This window comes from Brachyhypopomus gauderio, chromosome 9, assembly GCF_052324685.1.
Source record: "Brachyhypopomus gauderio isolate BG-103 chromosome 9, BGAUD_0.2, whole genome shotgun sequence".
NCBI classification, from domain to species: Eukaryota; Metazoa; Chordata; class Actinopteri; order Gymnotiformes; family Hypopomidae; genus Brachyhypopomus; species Brachyhypopomus gauderio.
Genome location: NC_135219.1, coordinates 3,333,599 through 3,360,806, shown reverse-complemented (window position 1 = coordinate 3,360,806; position 27,208 = coordinate 3,333,599). Strand labels below are relative to the sequence as shown.

At 45.1% G+C, this 27,208-nt stretch overlaps 1 protein-coding gene across 2 annotated transcripts in view; it reads right to left on the bottom strand.

Moving 5' to 3' along the window:
• Positions 1–5,479: 5,479 nt before the first annotated feature.
• The window catches only part of kcnk2b (potassium channel, subfamily K, member 2b), a 37,189-nt gene continuing 15,460 nt past the window's right edge, over positions 5,480–27,208 (bottom strand). For both annotated transcript variants that reach the window (XM_077016476.1, XM_077016477.1), the window contains exons 4-7: positions 24,904–25,064; positions 17,127–17,349; positions 15,636–15,775; positions 5,480–9,527 (exon numbers count right to left, since the gene is read on the bottom strand). In XM_077016476.1, coding sequence (XP_076872591.1) covers positions 9,198–9,527; positions 15,636–15,775; positions 17,127–17,349; positions 24,904–25,064 — 854 coding nt within the window. In that variant the 3' untranslated portion in view covers positions 5,480–9,197. The remainder of the gene's footprint in view (positions 9,528–15,635; positions 15,776–17,126; positions 17,350–24,903; positions 25,065–27,208) is intronic.

Here is a 27,208-nt window from a genome sequence, read left to right as displayed (position 1 = left end):
GTGGCACGCTGTTGCTCGAGTTGCGGGAGTCCACGAGAGCCACCGAACCGGAGGAGCCGTCAACCCAGCACGCGCGGAGCACGCGAGTGTGACACGTGCTGGTCCTTAAATGAGCAGTTTCTATAGCAACGACACAGTTCTGCCTCCCTGGTTAAAAAAGAAACTTGACAACAGATAAACCGATCAAACACAGAGTGCTGAGCACACGTATACTGCTGTTTGTGAATGCTGATGTCTACGATCTACGTCTAGAGACGCTTTCTAAACCTAACACGTGTGAGCTACATGCTGTAGCAATGTGCCACACTGAAACGACGGCTCGCTCCTGGGATTTGTAGTCTACAGCTCACAGGCCGCACGCGTCTGAGCTGCGCGTGCTGGGGGATGGAGTCATGGAGCGCGCGCTTACGGGCGGCCCGGGTTTCGCTGCGGTGGATCCGAAACCACTCCAACTCTTCCTGACAGCGCGTACATACAGCACCGCTAACCAAATATAGCACAGGCAGTGCAGGAATTTTATGACGGAATTAGGTTTTTTCAATACTTTCTTTCTTTTTTACCCAGTGTTCTTGCTGTTGGAGTCTGCTCACAGAAATATTTGGAGTGTAACACACACAAGAAACACACTAGCAGTAACAGTCTGGAACCAAAACTCATTTTGGCTTGACAAAGCCTGAAACATAAATACATAATAAATACCAGATTGGCCTCAACCCGCAGGTAATTTAAGTGAGCATCCCAAAGCTTGTAGCTTGTAAGCGGTAAAACGTTGCTGGAATATTAAGTAGCTATATGAGAATTACAGAATGTTGGTTTTGTCCAGTGAACATAATTACGAGTCATCTTGAAGCACGTCGATCTGCTCGACCTGCGCTGCTCAGCTGCTCCTCAGCTGTTCCTCAGCTGTTCCTCAGCTGTTCCTCAGCTGTTCCTGAGCTGCTCCTCAGCTGTTCCTGAGCTGTTCCTGAGCTGTTCCTGAGCTGCTCCTCAGCTGTTCCTGAGCTGCTCCTCAACTGTTCCTGAACTGTTCCTGAGCTGTTCCTCAGCTGTTCCTGAGCTGCTCCTCAGCTGTTCCTCAGCTGTTCCTCAGCTGTTCCTGAGCTGCTCCTCAGCTGTTCCTGAGCTGCTCCTCAGCTGTTCCTGAGCTGTTCCTGAGCTGCTCCTCAGCTGTTCCTGAGCTGCTCCTCAACTGTTCCTGAGCTGCTCCTCAGCTGTTCCTGAGCTGCTCCTGAGCTGGTCCTCAGCTGTTCCTGAGCTGTTCCGTGTCTCCGTGCTCTTAACGGAGAACAGTAGCGACCGACTCGTCCCGACTCCACCCAGCACGCGCCCCGCTTCGTCAGCAAGGAGTCTTTAACGAAAAGCGCGAGTTGCATTCTCGTGAAAGCGAAGATGGATATACTTCCCAGGGCTACGTCACGCGGTGCGAGAGCGTTTGTGTGCAAAAAGGACAAAGATCACGCTGACTTTCACCTGCTGGACAGTTAAACACCAGAGGGCAGAGTCGCGCTCTCCGAAGAGGTTTTATTCATCCAACGGATTTCCAGTTCATTCATAATGAAGGGCCTTTTAATCTATATTCTGTGAAGTTCATTTATTTTAACTTCGCTTTAATTTTGCTATGGTTAACCCATAGCAAACGGGATATGGTTCTTGTCCGTGTGTATCTGTCTCTGTTTCTTTGACTGTGTGTGAGTGTGTGTGTGTAGGTGTGTATGTGTATGTACGTGTGTGTGTGTAGGTATGTGTGTGTGTGTGTGTGTGTGTGTGTGTGTGTTTGAACACTTGCCTACTGCTCATTCATATAAACTAAATAGATTTCTTCATTCTTCAGATTTAGACTGGAGTATGAAACCAAATCGCCTCGGTCCAAGCACTGAATTATCCCTGAGGAACCTTGGATCAGTGTTTTACCAAAACTCAATAAACCCTAAATATTATCCATTAACATGTTCATTCTTTTTATATCTTTGGCCAAAATGTCAAGGCATGGATAATTTTCCGATGTGTTTTGTAAGCTTGGATTACTGTCTTTAGGAGGGGCAGCATGGCTCCAAAGACCTCCTGCACCTGCAGAGACAGTGTCAGGGTCACCGCACTGTAGTTCTATAACCACAGACCACAAGCTTAAACTGAGCCTGAGGGAAATGTGTGAACGCCTTGTTCACTTAAGGGCTTTCAGAAAGCACAGGCCGCAACACACACAGCCATTTCCATCTCCGAGTACAATTAAAGCTCCACCGGTTGCCTTAATCAAGTGTTGCAGGCAATACAAATCAGTTAAGGCCCAATTTAGCATGCTTTACGGAAATGTGCCGACACTGTTAATTTTAGCCCAAGACGATAAAAATCAGTCATGTGGTGTGTGTGTGAGAGATTTGCAATGTAGTGATTCATACTTTCATTCTCTGTCACGCCTCGGAGCATCAAATTAATAATATTTTGCACATCTCATTATTCCGTTGCCATGTGGTGCCTAAATACAATACAGAAAAAAAACAAGATCATTGTCAGATAAAGTAAAGTTTAGAACAGCTGGCACTCTGAAGAGTTTATCTGGGTACTCGAGTGCATTCGCATGACTGAGAATATGTTGATTGTTTCCTTGCGCTCCTCATTATAAGCCCAGAGATCTGCACCACATCATGGAGAGAGTGTGTCCGCCGGGCCGTACACGCCAACCCGCTCCAGCCACAATGATGTCACTTCACGCCTGCCTTGACCACGGTTCAGAAATGGCCGTCTTTCAGGTGGAAGTTTATTATACCCAGCAGACTAAAATAACAGCCTAAACGCAGTCGCAGGGGGAGAAAACCTTTGAATAAGGTGATGTTTCTTTCCCAGTCTGTTAAGTGCCTTCTATCTCAATAACATGAGCTATTGTTAAGTATATAAGAAAGTAGAATATGAATCTGATCTGTCATTCTACAAGCTGGAGGCTGTGGCACAGATATCGTGCTGCAGTCAATTGTGCAGTGTGTAATTCCTAATATCTGCATATCCTCTCACATTAGCATATAGGGTTCTCACATTAGCATATAGCCATGTCCCATTAGCATATAGAGTTCAAAGAGGAGGGAAGTGAGTGCAAATGACCAGCAAATGCTTCACTCTCACCTCCATCCTTCTATCCACATTTTTTTGCCCCAGACTGGCTTCCTTTTTCACTGATCTCCATATGCTAATGCACATATTATAATATAGTGTATGATGCCAAATATGACAGACCATTTATTACCCCGATTACACATTATTTTAATAAATGAAGTCCATTTTCACCAGCTGAACTCTTCGGCATATGCGCTAGCATTATGAAGGCACTGTTTTGTGGGGTTATTTCTCGCTTCAGTTCAGGGTATTTGCATAAGATTTGTGCGGTGTATTAACATATAGTCGTGTACTGAAACGCTGTACTGTAATACCACCCTTTCCCTGCTCATCCCCAAACATCAGGCTTGAATGTTACTAATGTCCTACAGTACACTGTATTATGGTACACTATAATAGGGTACACTCTATTAGGGTACACTGTAATAGGGTACAGTGTATTATGGTACACTATAATAGCGTACAGTGTATTAGTGTACACTGTAATAGGGAACAGTGTATTAGGGCACACTGTAAAAGGTTACAGTATATTAGGGTACACTGTATTAGGGCACACTGTAATAGGGTACAGTATATTAGGGACCACTGTAATAGGGTACAGTATATTAAAGTACACTATAATAGGGTACAGTATATTGGGGTACACTGTATTAGGGCACACTATAATAGAGGACAGCATATTAGGGTACACTGTAATAAGGTACAGTATATTAGGCTACACTATAGTAGGGTACACTGTAACAAAGTGCACTGTAATAGGGTACAGTATACTAGGGTACAGTGTATTAGGGTACACTTTAATAGGGTACAGTATATTAGGGTACACTGTAATTGGGTACAGCATATTAGGGTACACTGTAATAGGTACAGTATATTAAGGTACACCGCAATAGGGTACAGTATATTAGGGTACACTATAATAGGGTACAGTATATTAGGGTACACTGTAATAGGGTACAGTATATTAGGGTACACTGCAATAGGGTACAGCATATTAAGGTATATTATAATAGGGTACAGAATATTAGGGTACACTGTAATAGGGTACAGTATATTAAGGTACACTATAATAGGGTACAGTATATTAGGGTACACTCTAATAGGGTACAGTATATTAAGGTACACTATAATAGGGTACAATATATTAAGGTACACTGTAATAGGGTACAGTATATTAGGATACACTGTAATAGGGTACAGTATATTAAGGTACACTATAATAGGGTACAGTATATTAGGGTACACTATAATAGGGTACGCTGTAATAGGGTACAGTTATTAGGGTACACTGTAATAGGGTACAGTATATTAGGATACACTGTAATAGGGTACAGTATATTAGGGTACACTGTAATAGCATGCTGGGCAGCAAGTTCAGTTCTTTAGTAGCCTGTAGATGGACATGGGGGGAAGGGGCTTAAGGTGCATGTGTAGTTGATTGATCTGGTAAGGTTCTGTTTTCAGAAACATCAATTAAACCAATTGTAATTAGAGTACATATATGAGTCAGTGCAGAGTGGAGGACTCTGGTGTTGTGGTCTGGTGGTGCATGTTCATTATTCGGGCGGTGATTTGTGATATGTTTGTGTCTGTCAAGCTGAGGTTATTCAAAGCCAGTGGAGACAGAAGCTATTGAGTGGTTCCTCAATAAACCAAAGCTGTAGAGGTACACCCAATATACTAGAATTTTCAATATAACACCACATCTGCTGAATGTTCAATATTCTGCTGAGCCTCTAAATGTTTCAGTATGCCATCACATCTCTAGAGTTCTCTGTACTGCAATGTATCTCCAGAATCCACAGTATGATACCTCTAGAAACCTCAATGTAACAGTGTTCAGCCCCACCGAATCAAGCAAAGGAACTGGGTTAGTGACCACAGCTTCAGACCACATGGACCGTCACGTGTTAATGTTAATTCTATGGAAATCTACATAAGGATTATAAAAAGACAATCAGACTTAATGTTACCATGATAGTTTATGTTTCATGGTAAAATAGGTATGGTCTGAGAACTTTAGTTATGCACTCATATATTCAAGATATTCAAAGACATATTGAAGGGTTCAGGTTAGGAGGCCATTGGGTCTGCTGTTGTGATATAGAGTAGCATTGAGCAAACACCCAAAACATGTTATTAAAAAAGAGCTTTATTGTGTTTTTGAATGGTTGGTTGTGATTCTGAGATACAAGAAGTCATGGACACATTTCAAGACTCTTTCAAGATTTTGTTTTTGGTTGAGACGCAAAGAAATCTGACCTACAGATACTGGCAATATACATTAAACATGCACTTAGAAATATATTAGTCCATTCACACATCATTAAATCAACTCTTTAGGCTGAATGTACACAGGAAGGAAGCTCAGACATGAAGGAAAATTGTTTAATCTAATTACAAAAAGGTTTATAAATCGCTCGAATGTTCCAGACGGTGTATCGATTCTCAAAAGTCACAACACGCTCCATGCCTACATTCATGATAGATCTCGAAAAGCGAGGTACATTCATCAGGACACAAAATCTACCTCAGAGTCTGGGCACAGTCCAGTGCTGTCTGTGAGCGCAGGTCAGTCAGCTGCTGCCGTCTGGCCATCACTAAGGCCTACTTTAACAGATGATGTCAGCAGAAGAACCTTAGTCAGCCCGTGATTTATGATTGGACAGGAACACGGCTGCGCGGACACGCGTTTCGCGCACTGCTACGTGAAACCCGATCTTTGGCTGCGTTTTCCACTTTGTGATTTCTTTAGATTGATTTTCTCCATCTCGGTCTGAGATTAGACCACAGTAGTTTAGAGAAACAGCGGGGTTAGATATTGGAGAAGCTAAGGTGCTATCACTCTCCTCCTGGTGATATACCAATTCTTTCTTGCAGCTTAACGCTGTATAGAAAGGTCCCTGTGAGTGGAATATCAATGTAGAATATAAATTTAAGATGATGGTTGCACACACAATCACACGCGTGCACACACACACACACACACACACACACACACACACACACACGCGTGCACACACACACACACACACACACAATCACACGCGTGCACACACACACACACACACACACACACACACACACACACACACACACACACACACACACACCCTTAGGCCTTAGCTTGGTGGTGGAAGTCTCCTTTCTGCAGGAGGCACAATGGTCTGCAGTCACCACCACATATAATCAACCCCAGGTGGAGTGGTCCAACACCCGCTGTGGATCACACTACAGGCTTCCTACAACAGGGCCCAGGAGCACATGCTACATGCTGCGTGCTTTCTGAGCACAGTGGGTGTGGTTTACGTCTAACCCGCCCATTCAAAGCTTAGTCCCTCCTTCTTTGCCACGCTGTAGGGAAACCATTTCAAAGAGCACGTTAAGGTATTAACCGACGCTATTATTCCGTCTCCTGGGATTCACAGCAACTAGGGTTCTGCTACCCTGTCTGGGTGACTGCTGTGTAGGTCTACCACCCCAGGGGTTATGCAAATGTAGGGGATCCTGCCTAAATCACTGGTCAGAACCAGTGACTTTAAAACCACTTTATCTACAAAGGCCACTTCCTGCATTTGGCATGAAGCAGTAAACAGTACACTGAACACTGCACGCTGTCATAAAGGAGGGAGGAGCATAATCAAATATATGAATATCAATGGAAATGGGAAATCCATAGAAACCTTGCCAAAGGAAACCCAACCCCTAACAGTAACCTTTAACCTTAACAAAGGAAACCCCACCCCCTTAAAGGTAAGCGTTAACCTTATCTCATAATGCATGTATTTTGGCGCATTTGTAACTCGGGTATTAAAAGAATTAAATGATTTTAAAGAGATGAGATTAATTTTAGTGTATGTTAACTTTCATTTGAATTCGTTTGTTGAAAAATAAACATGCGAGAGATTGAGACTGGATTTGGCAAAACAACTACAGACACTGGCCAGAACGTGTTGTCATGTACAGGTTTCTGTTTAAGGCAGAGATGATGAAGGCTGTTCTGGGATCAGACGTTAGATTATAGAGGGAACTAAACTTTAGCTCAATTTCCAGGTTTCGGTTTGTGTAAACACAGGGACGTGCCATACGTAGGAGATCCCTTGAAGCGGTACCTCTCAGCACACATGAAAAACGTCCCGCTCCACTCTAGAAATAAGTTTTGACAGCTATCACTATGCCATCTTGTTTCACAATGATTAGGTCAATAATGATTGGTTCATAAACAAATTGAATCTTTCCAATCGTTGGAAGTGTATTCTCGGAAAATGCAACTTTTATAGTGCAACAAGAAAAAAAAAGCACGCAAACGAAATCTAAATCAAATAGCAGAAAGGACGTAGTAAGAATCTTCTGAGTGACGTTCAATAACGTCGCCATTGCCACTTGCCTCATTCCATTGCATATACCTCAAAACACACAGGACTCCAGACAAAGCTGTTAATAACACATCGTAAAAGAAAGCATTTAAAATAACAATATGAGAGGCTACAAAAAACGATGGGACGTGTTTTGTCGTGTGGCGCAAGTGCGTTCTTGGCTGTTGTCTTCTCCGCACCTGGATCCCCGCGCACGTCTGATGAGTTCGGTCAGGTGTGTCGGAGCAGGAGACGCTCCTAAGATTGTGCTGCGCGTGGGGAACCGTACGGGGTCGAGCAGACGGCAGGCCACACACCTCCGTGAATAATTCACCCTGCTTAGGCCAGGGATGGAGAGTATTTTGTAGGAGTGCTCTGGGGTGCACAAGTGCTCTAGGGTGCGGGGCTACAGATTTGTGAGTGAGACACGGCTGAGATAAGGCATGGAACACCATCAGAAGTCTTCACACCTCTACTGAGAAACGCTGGACCACTACCGTCACGCCTCCGATTGGGTGCGCCTGCGTTTGTGAGAGACCGTATTCGGTTGCCATGCTGTAGTAACCATGGTAATTCCCATGGCAATAGGAACTTTTTTTTTTTCCAGAGGGGGCAGGAGGTTCTCGTTCTATTCCCAGATCTCCATGGCAACAGAAGACTGCAGTGGGCGCCTTGTGAGCTGAGCGGAGGTCAGCGGTGTCAGTGCGACCCGGTACTGACAGGGACGCCGTGCCGTCCGGGCTGAGCGTGTGAGTGTGGTTAAGGTGCACGACTGCTTCCACTCTGAGCACGCGTGCAGGTTCCAGACGCAGACGGCCAAGTGGAGCAGACGCTCATTAAGGCACTTAGTAGCTGCACCGGGTGGGGGTGTGTGGGGGTGTGGTGTGTGGGTGTGGGGGGTGTGTGTGTGGTGGGTGGGGGGGTGTGTGGTGCTGGGGTGGTGTTCTGAACACGCGTGGAATGTCCTGTGGATGTCAACAACAACAAAACAAAAACAAAAGCAGATGAAACAGTTGGGCCTAGAGAGCACACCTCCACACCTCCACACTTCCACAGTTCCACACCTCCACACGGTTCCCACCCTGGTGCCGGTGCTTTCGGGCCTCTTTGATCAGAGGCAGGCACAGTCTGAGTCATCCTGGATGATACAGATCGATGTTGTGAAGAACCTCTTCGTCTGATGCAGACTCAGGGGGCCTTCAAGCTCATTGGTGGGTTTCTTAGAGAGGGGGCGGAGTCTGAGTCAAGTGTGCGACACCTGTGCAGGTGCATTAGGTGTGCACTGATAGTGGTCCTTTGACCAGGCTGGTGTGGCAGTCTCTGAACAGGACCACGGTGGCGGGTACAAACACTCCTGGAATCTTTCAGAAGGGGTGATTGAATCCTGCAGTCAGGACAGTCACGTAAAACAGCAGGATCTCGGACAACATGGTACCCCACTTCCTGCTACACTTCCCTCTGTTACACTTCATCACTCCCTCAGATGCTTTCTTAGCTCTCTCTCTCTCTCTCTCTTCATTATTCTTCTCTGTCCTCCATTGTTCCCTCCTGCTTTCTGTTTTAAGAAGTCACAGTTCTTAATTTAGACCTCTTTATCTCTCTTCCCTCTCCCCTTCTCCTCCACATCTTCCTCTCCCCCTCTCTAATTCTCTCTCCTGTCCATCTCTCTCTCCCTCTCCTTGCTCCTCTATTCTTCCTCTCTAGCTTTCTCTCTCTCCCTCCCTCTCTCTCCCCACTTTATTTCAAGTGCTCTATTATAGCGATGTCCCGGCGGTCGGCGTATTCTGGGCTGAGGCCGTTCAGGTACAGGCTCCCGTTGCGGGACAGCGGGAAGGTGGCCTGGGTGTCCCGCTCCTCGCCCAGATTGACGGACAGGGTGCGTTTGCCGGGCGTCATCTCCTGGCCGCCGGGCGGGTTGAGGCCCAGCTCGGCAGACAGCTTGCGCTTGATGGAGGCGGCCCGCTGGAACCTGTCGTAGATATCCACGCTTAGGCGCCGGCGTGTCTCTTTGAACTCGGCGGAAACGTTGGCGGTCCACTCAGCCGCGTGCGCCCGGAACTCACCCACCTGGGATGGAGGGAAAGATAGATAGATAGATAGATAGATAGATAGAGATAGAGAGATAGATAGAGAGAGAGAGAGAGAGAGAGAGAGAGAGAGAGAGAAATAGAGACGGACAGACAGAGAACCAAAAGGTTGAGTCAAGAGGTAATTGGAAAGGTTTTAATACTTTTGAACTGTTATGTATATGGTGAAAATGCAGAGAACCAGCAGGGAAGCAGACTTTAACCCTGCCTTTCAGACTTTAACCCTGCCTTTCAGACTTTAACCCTGCCTTTCAGACTTTAACCCTGCCTTTAAGACTTTAACCCTGCCTTTCAGACTTTAACCCTGCTTTTAAGACTTTAACCCTGCCTTTAAGGGTTTAACCCTGCCTTTAAGGGTTTAACCCTGCTTTTAAGACTTTAACCCTGCCTTTAAGGGTTTAACCCTGCCTTTCAGACTTTAACTCTGCCTTTAAGGGTTTAACCCTGCCTTTCAGACTTTAACCCTGCTTTTAAGACTTTAACCCTGCCTTTCAGACTTTAACCCTGCCTTTAAGGGTTTAACCCTGCCTTTCAGACTTTAACCCTGCTTTTAAGACTTTAACCCTGCCTTTAAGGGTTTAACCCTGCCTTTAAGACTTTAACCCTGCTTTTCAGACTTTAACCCTGCTTTTAAGACTTTAACCCTGACTTTAAGGGCTTAACCCTGCCTTTAAGACTTTAATCCTGCCTTTAACCCCGCCTTTAAGACTTTAATCCTGCCTTTAAGACTTTAACCCTGCTTTTAAGACTTTAACTCTGACTTTAAGGGTTTAACCCTGTCTTTAAGACTTTAACCCTGCTTTTAAGACTTTAACCCTGACTTTAAGGGTTTAACCCTGCCTTTAAGACTTTAATCCTGCCTTTAAGGGTTTAACCCTGCCTTTAAGACTTTAACCTTGCCTTTAATGTTGTAACCCTGCCTTTAAGGCTGAAACCCAACATTTAAGGCTGTAACTCTGCCTTTAAGGTTGTAACCATGCCTTAAAGGCTGTAATCCCAGCATTTAATGCCGTAACCCTGCCTTTAATACTGTAACCCTGTCTTTAATACTGTAACCCTGCCTTTAATACTGTAACCCTGCCTTTAATTCTGCAAGCTGGCCCCAGTTGGCATCATCCCAGCTGACATCAGCATGTGCTTCAGACAGACTGATGAACAAAGCGACAGGCAGCATGGCAGCCTCGGTGTGAAGATGATGTTTTGAAGTCAGTTCAAATAAATAAAAAAAACCTTGAGAGGAACTGTGGTCCTGTAGAGGCAGACAAAGCAAGAACTGAAGTGGCTGTTATGCTTCTGTGACTCCCCCCCCCCCCCCTCTCTCTCTCTCTCTCCCCCTCCCTCTCTCTCTCTCATGAGTAACTTATCAGCACACATATTCTTCTCATACATATTAAACCTTTAAACACACTCAACCATACTACTGTATATCTGTATACACACACACACACACACACACACACACACACACACACACACACACACACACACACACACACACACACACACACTCAACCATACTACTGTATATGCACACACACTCTTGTGCCTTTGGTGAGGTCTTGGATTCCGGTCCCCTACACACACACACACACACACACACACACACACACACACACACACACACACACACACACACTCACACTCACACTCACACACACACACACACTCGCACACACACACAGACACACACAGACACAGACACACACACACACACACACACACAGTGAGGAGAGAGATTTGGAAGTCCTTATTAGAAGCACAGTGCTGCTGTGAGCTAGTAATAATGAATAATAATTAATCTGGAACTGTAAGAAAATGTTATATATGCAGTGGTGCATGTGTGGGTGTGAGAGTGTGAGAGAGGGAGCGTTTTATCCAACTGAAGAATTCATTTGGATGACAACCCTTTGTGTGTGTGTGTGTGTGTGTGTTTGTGTGTTTAGTCTAAGCAACAGAGTCTACAGTTTACACAGCATAGCCGAAACTCTTTCTTTGTTCCTGTTAGAGCTGGGCGATATGGCCCTCCAAAAAAATCTTCGATTAATTTTTTTTAAATCCGATTTTCGATTTTAATAGATTTATTTCCTCTACTAAAAAACTACAGATGATAAAGGAATGGTTAAAAAAAGTTTTAATTTATTTTTCACTTAAATTTCCCCTTTGGGGTTAAAGTGCAACCAGAAACAAGCAAAAAACATTTGTAAACAAGTGAGAACATTCAGTAACTTTTAGAAGGCTTTCTCCAACATAGTTTAAGCACTGACACAATGCAACCTCAAACTTAAAATAAATAAATAAAACACACCCTCAAAAAATAAATAGATATAAATAATTTGGTGCCCTTTTTAATAAAATGGAAAACAAATACAATTTAACAATTGTTGCATGTTGCGTACTGACAGTCACGCTGTCTACATTCTGAATAAGAACAGGACTGCCCTCACTTTAGCCTAAATTCCAGCACTTTTCAAACCTAAAACACAATGCAGGCCCGTAGCCAGCATTGTGATGGGGGGGATCTTTTTCCCCCAAAAGTGGGCTTCATTTGCCTCTCTACTCCAGTGCCCCCTAAATACACGAGCGCACTTCAAACCTTTTAATTTACACATATTTTATTCATTATAAGCATGGTTGCCAACTTTTCAAAATCACTAGGAGTGAGATTTGATGCGGGGGGGGGGGGGGGGGGGGGGGTGGGTGTTATGTCTTATATGTTTCCTCTATGTTGCGTCTAAAGCGATCGATCGCCAGTAGTTGGCGCCAGAGCAAACTAGTAACTCATTGAATCATAGATGTAGATCGGAGATAAATAAACTAGATTTTTTCAGCGTGAGAAATCGGATGTATGGCGTGTGAAGACAGTCAAATGCGAGTGTCTCACGCTCATTGCGTGAGAGTTGGCAACACTGTTATAAGTTTGTTGTGAGTCTGTTGTTGCTGTCCTTATTTGTTTGTCTGTATATCCACCGGAGACTAACAATTCATTCGTTGAATAGCCTATCTATCTTGAGGGGGCATGTGTGTTCGGGGGGGGGGGGGGGGGGGGATCGAACGAACCCTCCGATCCCCCCTGGCTACGGGCCTGCAATGTAACATTAAAATTCGTCAGGTAAATGTTCCTTCCACTGTTTTTGAGGGGTGTTTCTTTATACTACCACAGTTTATACTTTATACTACCATAGTTGCCAAGTTCGCGTTTTCACGCCAAATTGGGCTTGTTTGTAAATCCAGCCGCGGGTAAAAATTCTGGGGTCGCGAGGTGCGTTTTTTTGGGCTACTTTTGAGTTGGGCTACCGTGGGAGTTACAAGTCAACACTAAGAATGGATCGCGATATAATACTTAATTTGTCTCCATTTTACACCCCCCCCCCCCCCCCCCCCCCCCCGTCGACAACTTTGGTCTTTGGGCTAGTTTAGGCTGCTGAAGGGCGGGTTTTACACTGACTTTGTGCGGGATATTTTTGTAGGACCTGGCAACCCTGCCTCCACCGAGGTGTGCGGAGCCGCGCGCTACGGTCACTCGCGAAAGTTTAATCCATTGAAGCGGGTTCGGTAACCGAGGCAGAAACTGCTTAATCCAAAATATCCTGCGGAGGGAAACTTTATTCACAACGCAACTGAACAAATAGTACTCTTCGCTCTCTCCCTCTATCGGTTTCAAACACACCTTACAGAGGACTTGTTTGGTCTACGTCTGACGCCGGAAAACCGAACCAACTCCATATCACGGAGCTAGTTGCTCTTTTCTTGGGCACAAGCTCCGCCGTCAAGTTTGTGTGTGTGTGTGTTGAGGGTGGATGGGTGGGAGGTGCTAAACTCACTGAACTACGGGAGCCCACAGTGCAGCGTCGGTGGTGAAAATTAAAACTCAGAAAATCGATTTTCTTAAAAACACATCGTCCTTAACTATAAATTCGAATTAATAGATAATATCGATTAATCGCCCAGCTCTAGTTCCTGTGTAACTAATGTCTCTCTTTATAGCCATTTATGGCAGGTGACAGAGGGGGTTGCTAGAGTACCTGGCAACAGGTATGATGGACACTGTGGTTTCTTGGCTATGTAAGCAGTCACAAACATGAATGCCATTCAAGCATGTTAGGGACCGGGTGGAAATTACACCACAGGTCAGAGAAATGGCGTCTGCTGGCTTTATCTGTGTTCTCTATGTACAGGGTACACTTCATGAATAACAGCAGTAGTTTTCAGATGTTGCCAGAAGGATTCTTCTTCCTCCTGACACAGCGAAACCGACCCGTTCTTTCACCCAAGCATACAACTCAAGCCAATTAGAACAAAGAATTAAAAAGGCAATTTAATGTCTTTTTTTTTGCTGTTGGATCATTTTGAACTTCTCTAACGAATCTGTCCGGCTCTACATGAGTCGCCATGGCAAAGCTGTCGGTTTCGGTCCAAAGCCAAGGCTGTCGTGCAGTTCTGCTGGCTGCAATGCATTCTGGGCATTCTCTCCTACTTTAGACTATGCCTACCATTGAACCCTCTGACCTTTGGGACTTTGCCTACTCATGGTGACCTTGGAATGACCCCGGACACAGATCAGCCCGTCAAGCTGACCTTTCACCCTACACAACTTGCACTTGGGTCCTCTCTCTCTCTCTTAGGTCCTCTCTCTCTCCTGGGTCCTCTCTCTCTCTCCTGGATCCTCTCTTTCTCCCTCTCCTGGATCCTCTCTCTCTCCTAGATCCTCTCTCTCTCCCTCTCCTGGATCCTCTCTCTCTCTCCTGGATCCTCTCTCTCTCTCTCCTGGGTCCTCTCTCTCTCTCTCTCTCCTGGGTCCTCTCTCTCTCTCTCTCTCTCTCTCTCTTTGTGTGCTTGCTTGTTACAGCTAGTTATAATTAAACGTTAATTAAATAGTAGTTTAAACATTACAGGAGAAGCTCAGCTACACAAATTGCTTAATGTGTTAATAAAACAATGCAGGATAATAGTCAATGTGGGGACATTTATTATTCATTATTTATGAATAATTCATTCCTTTTTTAGTTTCATATGTTAGTGTGCTCAGTGCTAAAATATGTTTATAGAGTTTTAAGTTATAAAACCTGATATAAGCTTCAAAGCTTGACTAGCTGCATAAGAACTAATAACAGCACATGACGAGCATATTAATGTCACAGAGGTACAGGAGTGGTATGTGAGAGATTAGTACTACTACAGACCTACCCGCAGTTCTGGGTAATAACTGTGCCCTGCGTGCCTGTCTGAGAGGAAGCAGGAACTTGAGGGTGTGTGTGTGTGTGGTGGAGACATTGGTGTGAGGTTATAAGAGGAAGTGTGTGCGTGCGGTTGCCTGAGGTGCAGTCAAGCCGCCCTGAATCCGGACTGTTTCATAAATAGACCGTGCTCCCCCCAAGCACAATGTAGGTCCTTAACCGGGAATCTGAGCTTTCTGGAATAATTTCCCCAACGCCTGTCAGCATCCCAATTTGGACCCACTGACGTGATTGTCAGGTACGTCTGTGGAATGGGCCTTATGCGTGTACAAACGTAGCTGTTGTCAGGCACTGTGTGGCACACATTGTACTAATTTATCACATGTCTGTTTCTGACCTCAAGGCCACTGGATATTACGTGGGAAACAGACCATTCCCAGCTGTTCCACCGAGGTGGTGCGGTAGTGGGTGTTACGCTGGCATCAGACTTCCCAAGGAATGGAATTTAAAAAAGTTTATTCCAGACATGGAAAGTCGGAGGAATTTAGCATTTTTTGGGTCAAGTCATGAGAAAATGGGGAGCAGTGTTGTAGCTTTGTTACATTTTAGTTGCCTTCTATTAAAGTGTTATATTTGCGTGTGTCTCCTGAGGGAATGGTTCTAATGGTGGCTTGAGTTTTCCATGCCCATTTAACAGAGGTGGCCTGTTTTTCTGCTCACTTCTGGTCATGGAAATTCTGCCTTTCTGTCAGCGAAAGTCATGGAATTTGACATTTGCCTTAGAGTGGCACTCCTGCGGTGCAAACGCACGGGGCTGTGCACAGCTGCTGGGATCTCTACACGTGTGGGCGTGTCACACCAGGGCGGAGGGCTCTCGGCCGTGAGCGGGGCGGATGGAGAATAGGATTCCACACCTCTTCCTTTGTTTTCTTCGATATGACACGGAACCAGTCTCCGATCATGCTGAGAATGGCGGCGAAATAGGCCAGGCCCACCAGAATCCAGAACCACACCACAGGTTTATAGTAGTCCAGGTACTCTATCTCAGAACCGCCTGAAGATGAAGAGTGTGAGAGAGAGAGAGAGAGAGAGAGAGGTGGGGAGGGGGCGGAAAGAGAGAGAGGGATAGGGTGGATAGAGAGAGAGAGAGAGAGAGATAGAAAGATTGGGTGGAGAGAGATGGGGAGGGGTAGAGAGAGAGAGAAAGAGGGATGGGGTGGAGAGAGAGAGTGGGCAGAGGAGATGGAGAGAGAGACAGAGAGAGGGAGGGGGTGTTGAGAGAGAGAGAGAGAGAGAGAGAGAGAGAGAGAGAGAGAGAGAAAGTGAGTGTGTGTGGGCAGAGGAGATGCAGAGAGTGGGGGAGTTAAGAAGAGAAACAGGGAGAGAGAGAGAGAGAGAGAGAGAGAGAGAGAGAGAGAGAACAGAGACTCTGGTCAGGGCTTAGGAATCTGTGATTAAGCTTGTTGATGTACATCCAGGTCTGTCTGTCTGGTCTTGTTACCCAGAGTTCAACATTCATGGCATCTCAGCCAGCGTGGTGAGATGACTATTAGATCCAGATATGGATGATACGAGCACAGCATGCAATGTGCGATAACACTGTTCACGTTAGATCTGATACATTAACAAATAAGTGTGTACAGGCTACAGTTCCTGTGTCTTTCTGCTTTAATAGGTACACTGCTAACAAACTCAGTGCTTTATAGAGCAAAAGGCACATGAATACCTGACCAATAAAAACATTTATTTAAATAAGACAATTTAACTATAAAAAAATGCAAGCTTAATTTCCCCTGCCCCCCTTTAAGATGTTTTCTTCTAAACTCAATGTCATGGACAAGGAAGGAAGAAGAGAAGAAACAAATGTCTCCAGCTACGCGAGTTTAACGAAACAATCACATCTGAATGTAGAATAAAGAAAGCCAAACGTAATATCCAGCGAGTGACAACAGTCACGCCAACAAGAAAGGCTTGTAAAGAGGGTCGCAAACCTGACAGCCGCTAATGGCTAACTGGGGTTTAAAATGATTGGCTGAACAGTGTTTCCTGATAGGTCGAACAGAGAAATCGCTTTATTTACGCGAGCATGCGAATGTTTCTTAGTCATCTCATCTTTTGCAATGTTTTTTATTATGCATGTTCATATCGCGATGATGATGAAAATACAATATCTCGGTCAGGACTTGATAAAACACATCTTCAACATTATTAGTCGCACAAAACATTTCCATGGAATTCCATATCACTGGAATAATAGTACATTATTATTATTATTATTATTATTATTGTAAAGTAGACTGGTTTGGTGACTGGAATATCCATAAGAGGAGTCTTAACGAAACACTCCCCCTTTTACAGTCTTCCAGAGAAACAAAGTAAATGATGTCAACTTTCCCGTCACTTACCGTTGCTCTCCTGATGGTGGCGCCGTTCGCCCTCGCCTGCCACGAAGTCGCCGAAGCCGATGGTGGTCAGGGTGATGACAACGAAGTAGATGGCCTCAAGGGTACTCCAGCCCTCGATGTTCTTGAAGATGATGGCGGGCATGGTGACGAAGAGGAGGCAGCCGAAGAGGACGAAGAGCACCGTGGAGATCACACGGATCTTGGTCTGACTTACTTTCCACTTCTACAGAGAGGAAAAGGGGAAGGATGAGTGGATGGACGGATGGATGAGTGGATTGACGAATGGACGGATGAATGACTGGATGGATAGGTGGATGGATGGATAGACAGATGGGTCACATAAGGACATAGATATCCTTTATTTCTTTATAGATAGATATATAGATAAATTAAAGAAGGAGAGAAGGATCTAAGGGATAACTAAAGGAGAGTTAGGATATGTATATGTCTTTATGTGACCCATCTATCCATCCATCTGTCCATCCATTCATCCACCCATCCATAAGCACCCTAAACCATGGCATATTCACATTGCTGCTGTTTTATGTGGACAACTCAGGGCTTTGACCTATCAGGCCAAAGAACTCTGAGACTTACATGGCTGGATGTCTAAATGAGGCATTTATGGACAAGCCAGACACACTTATCACCGACACTTTGTGTCTCTTCAGCCTCCCTCTGTGGGCTATGAAATCTTATCTAAAGGAGCTCAGATTCCCCTTCAACCACAAATTAAACAAAAGATGACTAATTCGAATTCGTATTGAGAAGCATCTCTATGTCTCTCCTTCTACTCTCTATCTCTCCCTCTATCTCTCTCTGATTTTCTGAGTGGATGAATCATCATTTTCCTTGGGTCTTCTAAGAGGCATCTTAATGTCTCTCTCATTCCCTGAGTTTTAGTGTTAGAAATGTACTGTCTGTCTCGGAAATGTACTCTCTGTAGAAATGTACAGTCTCAGAAATGTACTCTCTGTAGAGGTGTACTGTCTGTCTCAGAAACCATTGTGTTCATGCTACCTATCACACACATTAAGCCATGAGATCCCTGTGGCATCAGTCAGCTGTTTCCACAAATAATGGGACGTCCCTCGACACCCTGTGACTGACTCAAAGAACACAGGAGACTTTCCTGTACACCATTCACCTAGCTTTACACATCAGAACCTCTAAATCAGTTTGTAGATCAACTCCTCTGGATAAATTCATAGATCTATTCCCCCCGAATCAGCTCCTAGATCAGATCCTCTGAATCAGCTCCTAGATCAGATCCTCTGAATCATCTCCTAGATCAGCTCCTCTGAATCAGCTCCATTGAATCAGCTCCTATATCAGCTCCTCTGAATCAATCTTGTGACATTTTTATCTTCAACTGAGCTGGAACGGTGCGTTGAGTGCCACTTTGTAACAGAGTGACATTTTATGGTTCTATGTAGTATCTCTTAAATTGCCTCAAAATTAGTTTTCACCTTTTATGCATTACTTGTGCTATGCGTGTGTGTATGTGTGTGTATGTGAGTGAGTGTGTTTGCACCTTGCTTACTTAACAAAATGTTCCTATGATAAAAGCAACACAGGAAAAAAACATGATGATTAAAAAATCCTATATTTGTCCCCTTGAAGAATCTCTCTGTACAAACAAAACAGCTTCACTGAAAACCTAATTGAGACAAAACATTCATTTTGGCACCTGAAGGTAGGGTTGTGACCTCGGCGGTCATTAGCAGCATTTAGCTACTATAATACACTACATAGCTCTGTAGAATAGTCGGTGTGTTGTATGTGTGTATGGAGACAGAAAGAGAGCGAGACAGAAAGAGACACACTGAAGAGACTATTTGGACAAACGTCCATCACACCCTTACCAATCACTAGAAGTGAAAGAGAATGCCACTTTCTACCTGCCCCTTTATGAGCGGTGCAGTTTTACCCATTAATGTGATTAAGGTCATGATTACTCTTAGTCTACTGATACATGTATCTATGATAGTTTGCCACTGCGCATGTGCTAACCGAGGCAATTAAGACCTGTGTATTCTGTCATTGAAAAACACATTTCTTTGCAGTATATTCAGTCAGCTACATCAACCGTTCAATTAAGAACATTGGAAATGACACAGTCCTGGACCCCAGACTGGAACACGAGAGGGTTGCTGCTTTGACTGGAGTGATCTACCTTCCTCCCAACACTGAATGATCCTGTTGCATAATGCCACTCTGGATACAATCACACCGATCCAGATGAAAACAGGCTTCTCAGTCCCCGCTGTAAATCAGGCAAAATGTCTACTACTTATTATGAGAGGACTGAGAGTAACCGCCGCGATGAATGGTGTGTTGTGTCCGTGGTTATGTGTCCGTGTGCATACACTTCAAGGCTGAAAGACCTAGAATTCTCATTGGATGTTTTAGTGGTCTAATGGAAGTATGTAATTACAGCCTGTCACTCCGACTGTGTGATACTTTACCGTCCGTTTGGATGCTGTTAAGTCTGCCCAGTGATGCAGCTGTAAAAATACAGCACACTAAAGTACCTGTGAAGCCATTCACGCATCATTATTGCATCATTACTGCATCATTATTGCATCATTACTGCATCATTATTGCATCATTTATGTATCATTAGCATATACTTCTGTCATTCTTTTTCTAAATGTGGCGCCCACCGGAGACCCAAATACGACCAGACGATTGCACACCTGAAAAGGTCATGTGGGCAGGAGCGAGAAAAGCTCGCAAGCCAAGCCTGACAAAAAGCAGGTGCAAGTTCCATACACTCCCACACTCCTGAAGCTTTGAAACGTCCAATCCAAACATCGCGACCAAAATAAAACTAGGAGAAGGAGAGAGGGAGAGGGAGGGGGGGAGGGGGGGGACAGAGGAAGACAGAGAGGAGAGAGGGAGAGGGGGAGGGAGGGAGAGGGGAGATAGGGAGAGAAACAGAGAGCAAGCAAGTGTGTGCTACGTGCCCTCAGTGCTCTGTAAGTATACAGCTACTGAGTACGTCATGCTGTTGTTTAGTTGTTTTTGTTGTGTCCAACTCCGGGCTGCGAGACACAGGGCACTAAAACGGCCCCCGGGTTGGCGTGCTTTAATCAGTACTGTCAGAAGTTGGACAGGATCCACACACAGGACTTCCCTGCTAATGCGCACTGATATTTCAGCTGGAAATGGTAAAAGCTGACAAGTCCACATTTTCTCATCCACCGCAGGAACTGACCAGGAACTGAAAGCAGGACAGCATGGAGCCTCTCGTCAGCTGTTCTGACACCTGCTCATTTCTACAGGGAACAACAGAGGGTTACTCATCATTCCTGGCAGACATGACAGGAACAGGTAGACAGGTCACCTGTCACACATGACAGGAACAGGTAGACAGGTCACCTGTCACACATGACAGGAACAGGTAGACAGGCCACCTGTCACACATGACAGGAACAGGTAGACAGGCCACCTGTCACACATGACAGGAACAGGTAGACAGGTCACCTGTCACACATGACAGGAACAGGTAGACAGGTCACCTGTCACACATGACAGGAACAGGTAGACAGGTCACCTGTCACACATGACAGGAACAGGTAGACAGGCCACCTGTCACACATGACAGGAACAGGTAGACAGGTCACCTGTCACACATGACAGGAACAGGTAGACAGGTCACCTGCCACATGACAAATCCGAGCGTAACTGGATTGAGTGAAAACAGACAGGTTATAGAAAAAGGCACTGGAATACTAAATAGTTATTATATGAGGACGCTGTAGACTGATTTTATGTGTATTTTCAGTGGTGCCGCTGTGGGGGGTGGGGGGGGGGTGTGTGGTTATTGTTCTGGTTACTGGACATTCTGTCTTAAAAGGGCTAAGGCAAACTTTTTTATTGTAGAAGCGTTGTTCTATCGGAGAACTACTGAACACAGTCAGATTTATTGATGAGAATATCTCAGATCTCTCATACTGCAATCAGACTCATTTTTTACAATATACGTAAACAAACTATATTCCTCAATTTCACTTCACTGCAAAGTATTGCAGACTCTAGCGAGGAGCATACAGCATACCGAGTGTTTGTACTGACTGATTCTCTCAGGTTCGACCTGGTTTGCCTCTTTTGCCCTCTTGGTCCGTTGCCTGACTGTTGCTGCTGTACTGTGTCTTTGATCCAGACTGGTTCTGATGCTGCTTTTGGATTTCCGGTTTTGTGCCTTTGCTAATAATCTGGTTTTGACCTTTGGACCGTCTAACTATGCCTCTGTTAATAAAGCGTTTTTATTGAAAGTCTGCACGCGTCTGCACTGTGCACCAACCATCACACCAGCACTATGTCGTCTGGCATGAAGGATTCCTGATATGCCCCAGGTAACTGAATAAATTGCACCTATGACTAAAGCGAAAATATCAACAATACGTAAACAACATCACATTAATCCAAAGGGGGTGTAAAAGGAGATGGGGGGGCTATAGCCTGAATATAGTTCTGGCTTTCAAAATGACTAAAGACATGTCCGCACATAATGTGTGAATGCCCCCCACCCAATACCCCTCCAGCTAAAGCTGTCTAGAACCCGGCCTGCATATCATATTTGTTTATAATACATGCTGGGTGTCTAGCTATGCATCTAACTGTACTGTTAAGTTCTCATTGTGTGTTATGCATAAAAATGCGGCCCCACGGCAGTGTTTCACCACTCCAGACAGGCTTCCCGTGGAGCGGTGCAGTTCCCCAGCGGTGTGTGAATTTTACAGGGTGTTTTCATCGTTCTGTGAGCCTCTGTGTGCAGTTACGCAAGCGTCCGTCCGAGGCCCACGGTCAGAGCCTTCACCCCAGACGCACGTCTCGCATCGCCGTGATGCAACGCTCGGAGAGGAGAGAGAGCCTCCAGACACGTTGCGTGTGGACGGCCTGGTGAAAGGAGACAGCATCCTGCTCACTCGCGCCATCCATATTTCATCGAGATCCATAGAAGCTCAGCGCGAGCGTGTGATCTTGCTTGGCACGTGTTTTCTCCTGCTGTGGACCACTTATTGAAGTCAGTTATGCCAGTCTGAAGTTCTCAGAAACACACGAGCCAAATCGCAGAGCCATGGGAACGGTCCTAACACCCCCGGGACACCCCCCACACCCCCGGGACACCCCCCACACCCCAGGGACACCCCCCACACCCCCGGGACACCCCCACACCCCCAGGACACACCCCACACCCCAGGGACACCGCCATAACTATCAAACCGTTTTCTTTAAACTGCTCGATTATGTGCACCTGATCCCTATAAATATCTCTTTATGATTCGAGGGAGGTGAGGGGACCTGGCATGATTGCATCTGACTTCAAGATTTTGATGCTTTACAACAGCCTGGCCTGACAAAGACCGGCAGGCCTGCACAGAATGCGTCTGCCATCAGCAGGTCAGGGGACAGGGAGGTTTGCGGGATTCTGGCCCAACTGGGCAGGTCTCTGATTAACGTTGCAGTCATTGTGAAAGGAGCCGGCGGGTGGAGTTGACTCCGGAATAATCAGTGGAGTTCAGGTGATTACAGACGGACAACCTCAGCCGCACGGGGAAAAGCGGACAAAGGTGGTTATTATAGAACTTATAGAACACTGTAAGGGATCAAGAAGACGTGTGCTTTAGAGAAACGTGACCCCGTGCTGTGGGCTGATTGGAGAAGTAGAGGTGGGATTAAAGAGTTCTATATCTCACAGCATAGCAGAACCCTAATCACAGATACATACATTAAACCTGGCTGGCCTGGGCTCAGGTGTTGCCCATACCAAAAGAGTACTGTTCTGAGATCAGTTTTTGTGGTTACATTACAGATTGATACATGGTGTAGTAAATCAAAGGCCTTCATAATGGATACACACTGTAAATCTTTTTTTTTGTTTGTTTTTCTTCATTTGAGTTGTTCTTCATGAGTAGTTTGCCTTGAAGGTACCCTACGTGTTTGAGTTGCTTGAATGCATCTGGTTTCTACAATTTCCTTCCTAAATCAGCCTGGGGCCCCTGGCGTCACCTGCCCCAGAAGAGAGGGTGCGTTGGATCTGAAATCTCCTCTCCCTTCTGTGAGACCAGGACAGGGCAGGACAACGTGATGGTGTCCGTGTGGAGGAGAGACAGACCTCTCCACAAACCCCCGTTTTGATCTCTGTCAGCCTCTTGTTATTTTGGCAAATTGCAGAGGGAAGTAAGATGGTGAGAAAGACAGGCAGGCAGACAGACAGGAATATAGGCAGACAGACAGACAGGAATATAGGCAGACACAGAAAGACAGGCAGACAGACAGACAGGAATATAGGCAGACACAGAAAGACAGGCAGACAGACAGGAATATAGGCAGACAGACAGGAATATAGGCAGACACAGAAAGACAGGCAGACAGACAGGAATATAGGCAGACACAGAAAGACAGACAGACAGACAGGAATATAGGCAGACACAGAAAGACAGGCAGGCAGACAGACAGGAATATAGGCAGACACAGAAAGACAGGCAGACAGACAGACAGGAATATAGGCAGACACAGAAAGACAGGCAGACAGACAGACAGGAATATAGGCAGACACAGAAAGACAGGCAGACAGACAGGAATATAGGCAGACCCAGAAAGACAGACAGACAGACAGACAGGAATATAGGCAGACACAGAAAGACAGGCAGACAGACAGGAATATAGGCAGACACAGAAAGACAGGCAGGCAGACAGACAGGAATATAGGCAGACAAAGAAAGACAGGCAGGCAGACAGACAGGAATATAGGCAGACACAGAAAGACAGGCAGACAGACAGACAGGAATATAGGCAGACACAGAAAGACAGGCAGGCAGACAGACAGGAATATAGGCAGACACAGAAAGACAGACAGACAGACGGATATAGACACAGAAAAGGAGAAAGAGACAAAGTAGGGAGAGAGAGAAAGAGAGAGGTGGTGAGAGACAGGAAAGGGAAGAGAAGAAGAGAGGTAGAGAGAGAGAAAGGGGGAGAGAGGGAGGGAGAGTGAGAGAGAGAGATGGGAGAGGGAGACAGGGGGGAGGGAGAAAAAGAGGAAACTGTCATAAATGTTTTAAATGGCCCGAGAGAGGAATTTCACATGTGGTTGTTATGGAAACCCGAGACACATTCTTCGCATCACTTTGTGGTATTTGACTCCCTCATCGAGGCTCTGTGGTCGTCCGTGTGCATGGCACATTTTAACCCTGTACGCGGGATGCAGCTTATAATATTAGATGTATATTATATAATATTATAAGACTATAATAAAACACAAGACGCTCGATGGAAGCCTGTATCTGTGTGAACTGTTCTGTGTTGTATTAGTCTGAACACGCTGATCATTGCGATCATTACTGTTCTCTGAGTTTAGTTTTAGTTTAGGGGTTATGCAATATCGAAGCACTGATTTAAACTGTCCTCTGGGGGACCATCAGGCCCAGTGGCTCTGGGTGGCGAGACACTTCATGCAGTCGATAGCGATAAGCCACAGAGAATTACAAGTAATGAGAAGTCTCAGATGCTCTTTGAAGACCAGGCTATGCCCAGGAGAACGACCCCCGAGCCTTCAGAACTCTTAGATTCACAGCACTCCCAGGAACAGAAGAAACCCAATGTATTTTTGCTCTCAGTCTCCACACCTCTCAGACCTCTCTGTAGTCATTCTGAGCAGTGCCGAACAGCCCAGCCAGGACGTTTGGAAGTCAAGACGCGGCCAGCAGACATCATGCAGTTCCACTCTGTTAATCCACGCATGCAGCGAAGAAGCACGTCTACCCACCACAATCATCTTCTCAACTCTGGCGATGCCTTTTCCGAAAATGGTGCCCAACTGGTCGCCCACTCCGGCCAACAGGAAGCCGAACAGGGGGATGCCCAGCAGGGCGTAGACGATGCAGAAAATCCGCCCGCCTTCCGTGTGGGGAGAAATGTTCCCAAATCCTGCGGAGGGAAAGATGGGTTGAGATGGAGCATGTTGCGAAGTCCACACTGAACACAGACGCTGTATCTGAACACTGATGCTGTGTGTGAACACTGACACTATCTAAACATAGAAGCTGTATCTGAACACAGACGTTGGATCTGAACACAAGGCCTATATCTGTATACAGACACTGTACCAGAACACAGACGCTGTATCGCTACACACATCTGAACATACCCTGTATCTGAACATCTTCACACACTCATGCTCACAGTCTCACAATCCCACACACCCTCACACACCCAAACATATTGTTATACATTATCACACACTCTCACTTACCCTCAGACATGCACTCCCTCATATACTTTCACATATTCTCAATCACACACACACACACACACATACACGCACACACACGCGCGCGCACACACACACACACACACACACACACACTGTCTGGTGGAAGTATTCGTGTTTACAGTGATTTTTCACTTTGGCACTAATATCTGCTGTGCTGTAAACATGAGTGTCCTTCATGCCTGGATTCTGGATGATACACACTCAATGCTGCTTGATGATGGTAATGAAAACACTCACACAGATCCAGCACACACACACACACACACACACACACACACACACACACACACACACACACACATGCATTTAATAGTTTACAATATCACCTGCAATAGCAAAGAATAACTTGCAATGTTACAATATGCATATGCTCACATAATCACACACTCTCTCCGGCATCCCAGTCTAACAGCATCTAGAGTACATTTATATCAAGTTCATTATAAAGCATTTAATCCATTGTCACCAAAGTGTTAGGGGATCAGTTTTCCAAAAGTAGCAGTGCACGATAAATCATTAACGGATGGAAGAGCAAACCTCAGTACCGATACTCCCTCTCTTATGTGACAATGACTGCCATGTCTATTAATTACTCTAAGCAGTACATCAGTTCCAGTCATAAACCAATATTACATTAATGACCTAATATTGCATTAATTAGGCTTGCTATGACACCACAATTAATCACTTTGAATAACCTTGAGTGCATCACTGATTGTTCTCAGTTCACATTACTCATATGATCATATGATGAAATGGCAAGTGGCTATTCAACTTTTTTATATATTTCTTTATAAAGCAAACTTTCCATTACATTCTGCAATAAATCCTGAAGAAGTTCCATTCCATATGGGAATAGAACCTGAAGACATTCCACCGCATAGTGGAATGAATCCTGAAGACATTTCACCGCATAGTGGAATGAATCCTGAAGACATTCCACTGGACATTGGAATTCATTTTGAAGACCTTCCACTCTTTAGGGGAATGAATCCTGAAACCTGAAGATTCTGGCTGTGCCACTGACCTGATTCTGATTTATGAAATAATGTAGTACCTTGTGTTGCTGTCAAAATCTATTACTACAGACGTTACTGTGGTCTCCCTCTGTTCTATTGTGGAAGGGGGAGGGGCAGAGAATTCACCTGAATCAAACTGTTGTGTGACAAAGAATACTGGATAATAGAGGAGAACTGGAATACTGGATAATAGAGGAGAACTGGAATACTGGATAATAGAAGAGAACTGGAATACTGGATAATAGAGGAGAACTGGAATACTGGATAATAGAGGAAAACTGGAATACTGGATAATAGAGGAGAACTGGAATACTGGATAATAGAGGAGAACTGGAATACTGGATAATAGAGGAGAACTGGAATACTGGATAATAGAGGAGAACTGGAATACTGGATAATAGAGGAGAACTGGAATACTGGATAATAGAGGAGAACTGGAATACTGGATAATAGAAGAGAACTGGAATACTGGATAATAGAGGAGAACTGGAATACTGGATAATAGAAGAGAACTGGAATACTGGATAATAGAGGAAAACTGGAATACTGGATAATAGAGGAGAACTGGAATACTGGATAATAGAGGAGAACTGGAATACTGGATAATAGAGGAGAACTGGAATACTGGATAATAGAGGAAAACTGGAATACTGGATAATAGAGGAGAACTGGAATACTGGATAATAGAAGAGAACTGGAATACTGGATAATAGAGGAGAACTGGAATACTGGATAATAGAGGAGAACTGGAATACTGGATAATAGAGGAGAACTGGAAT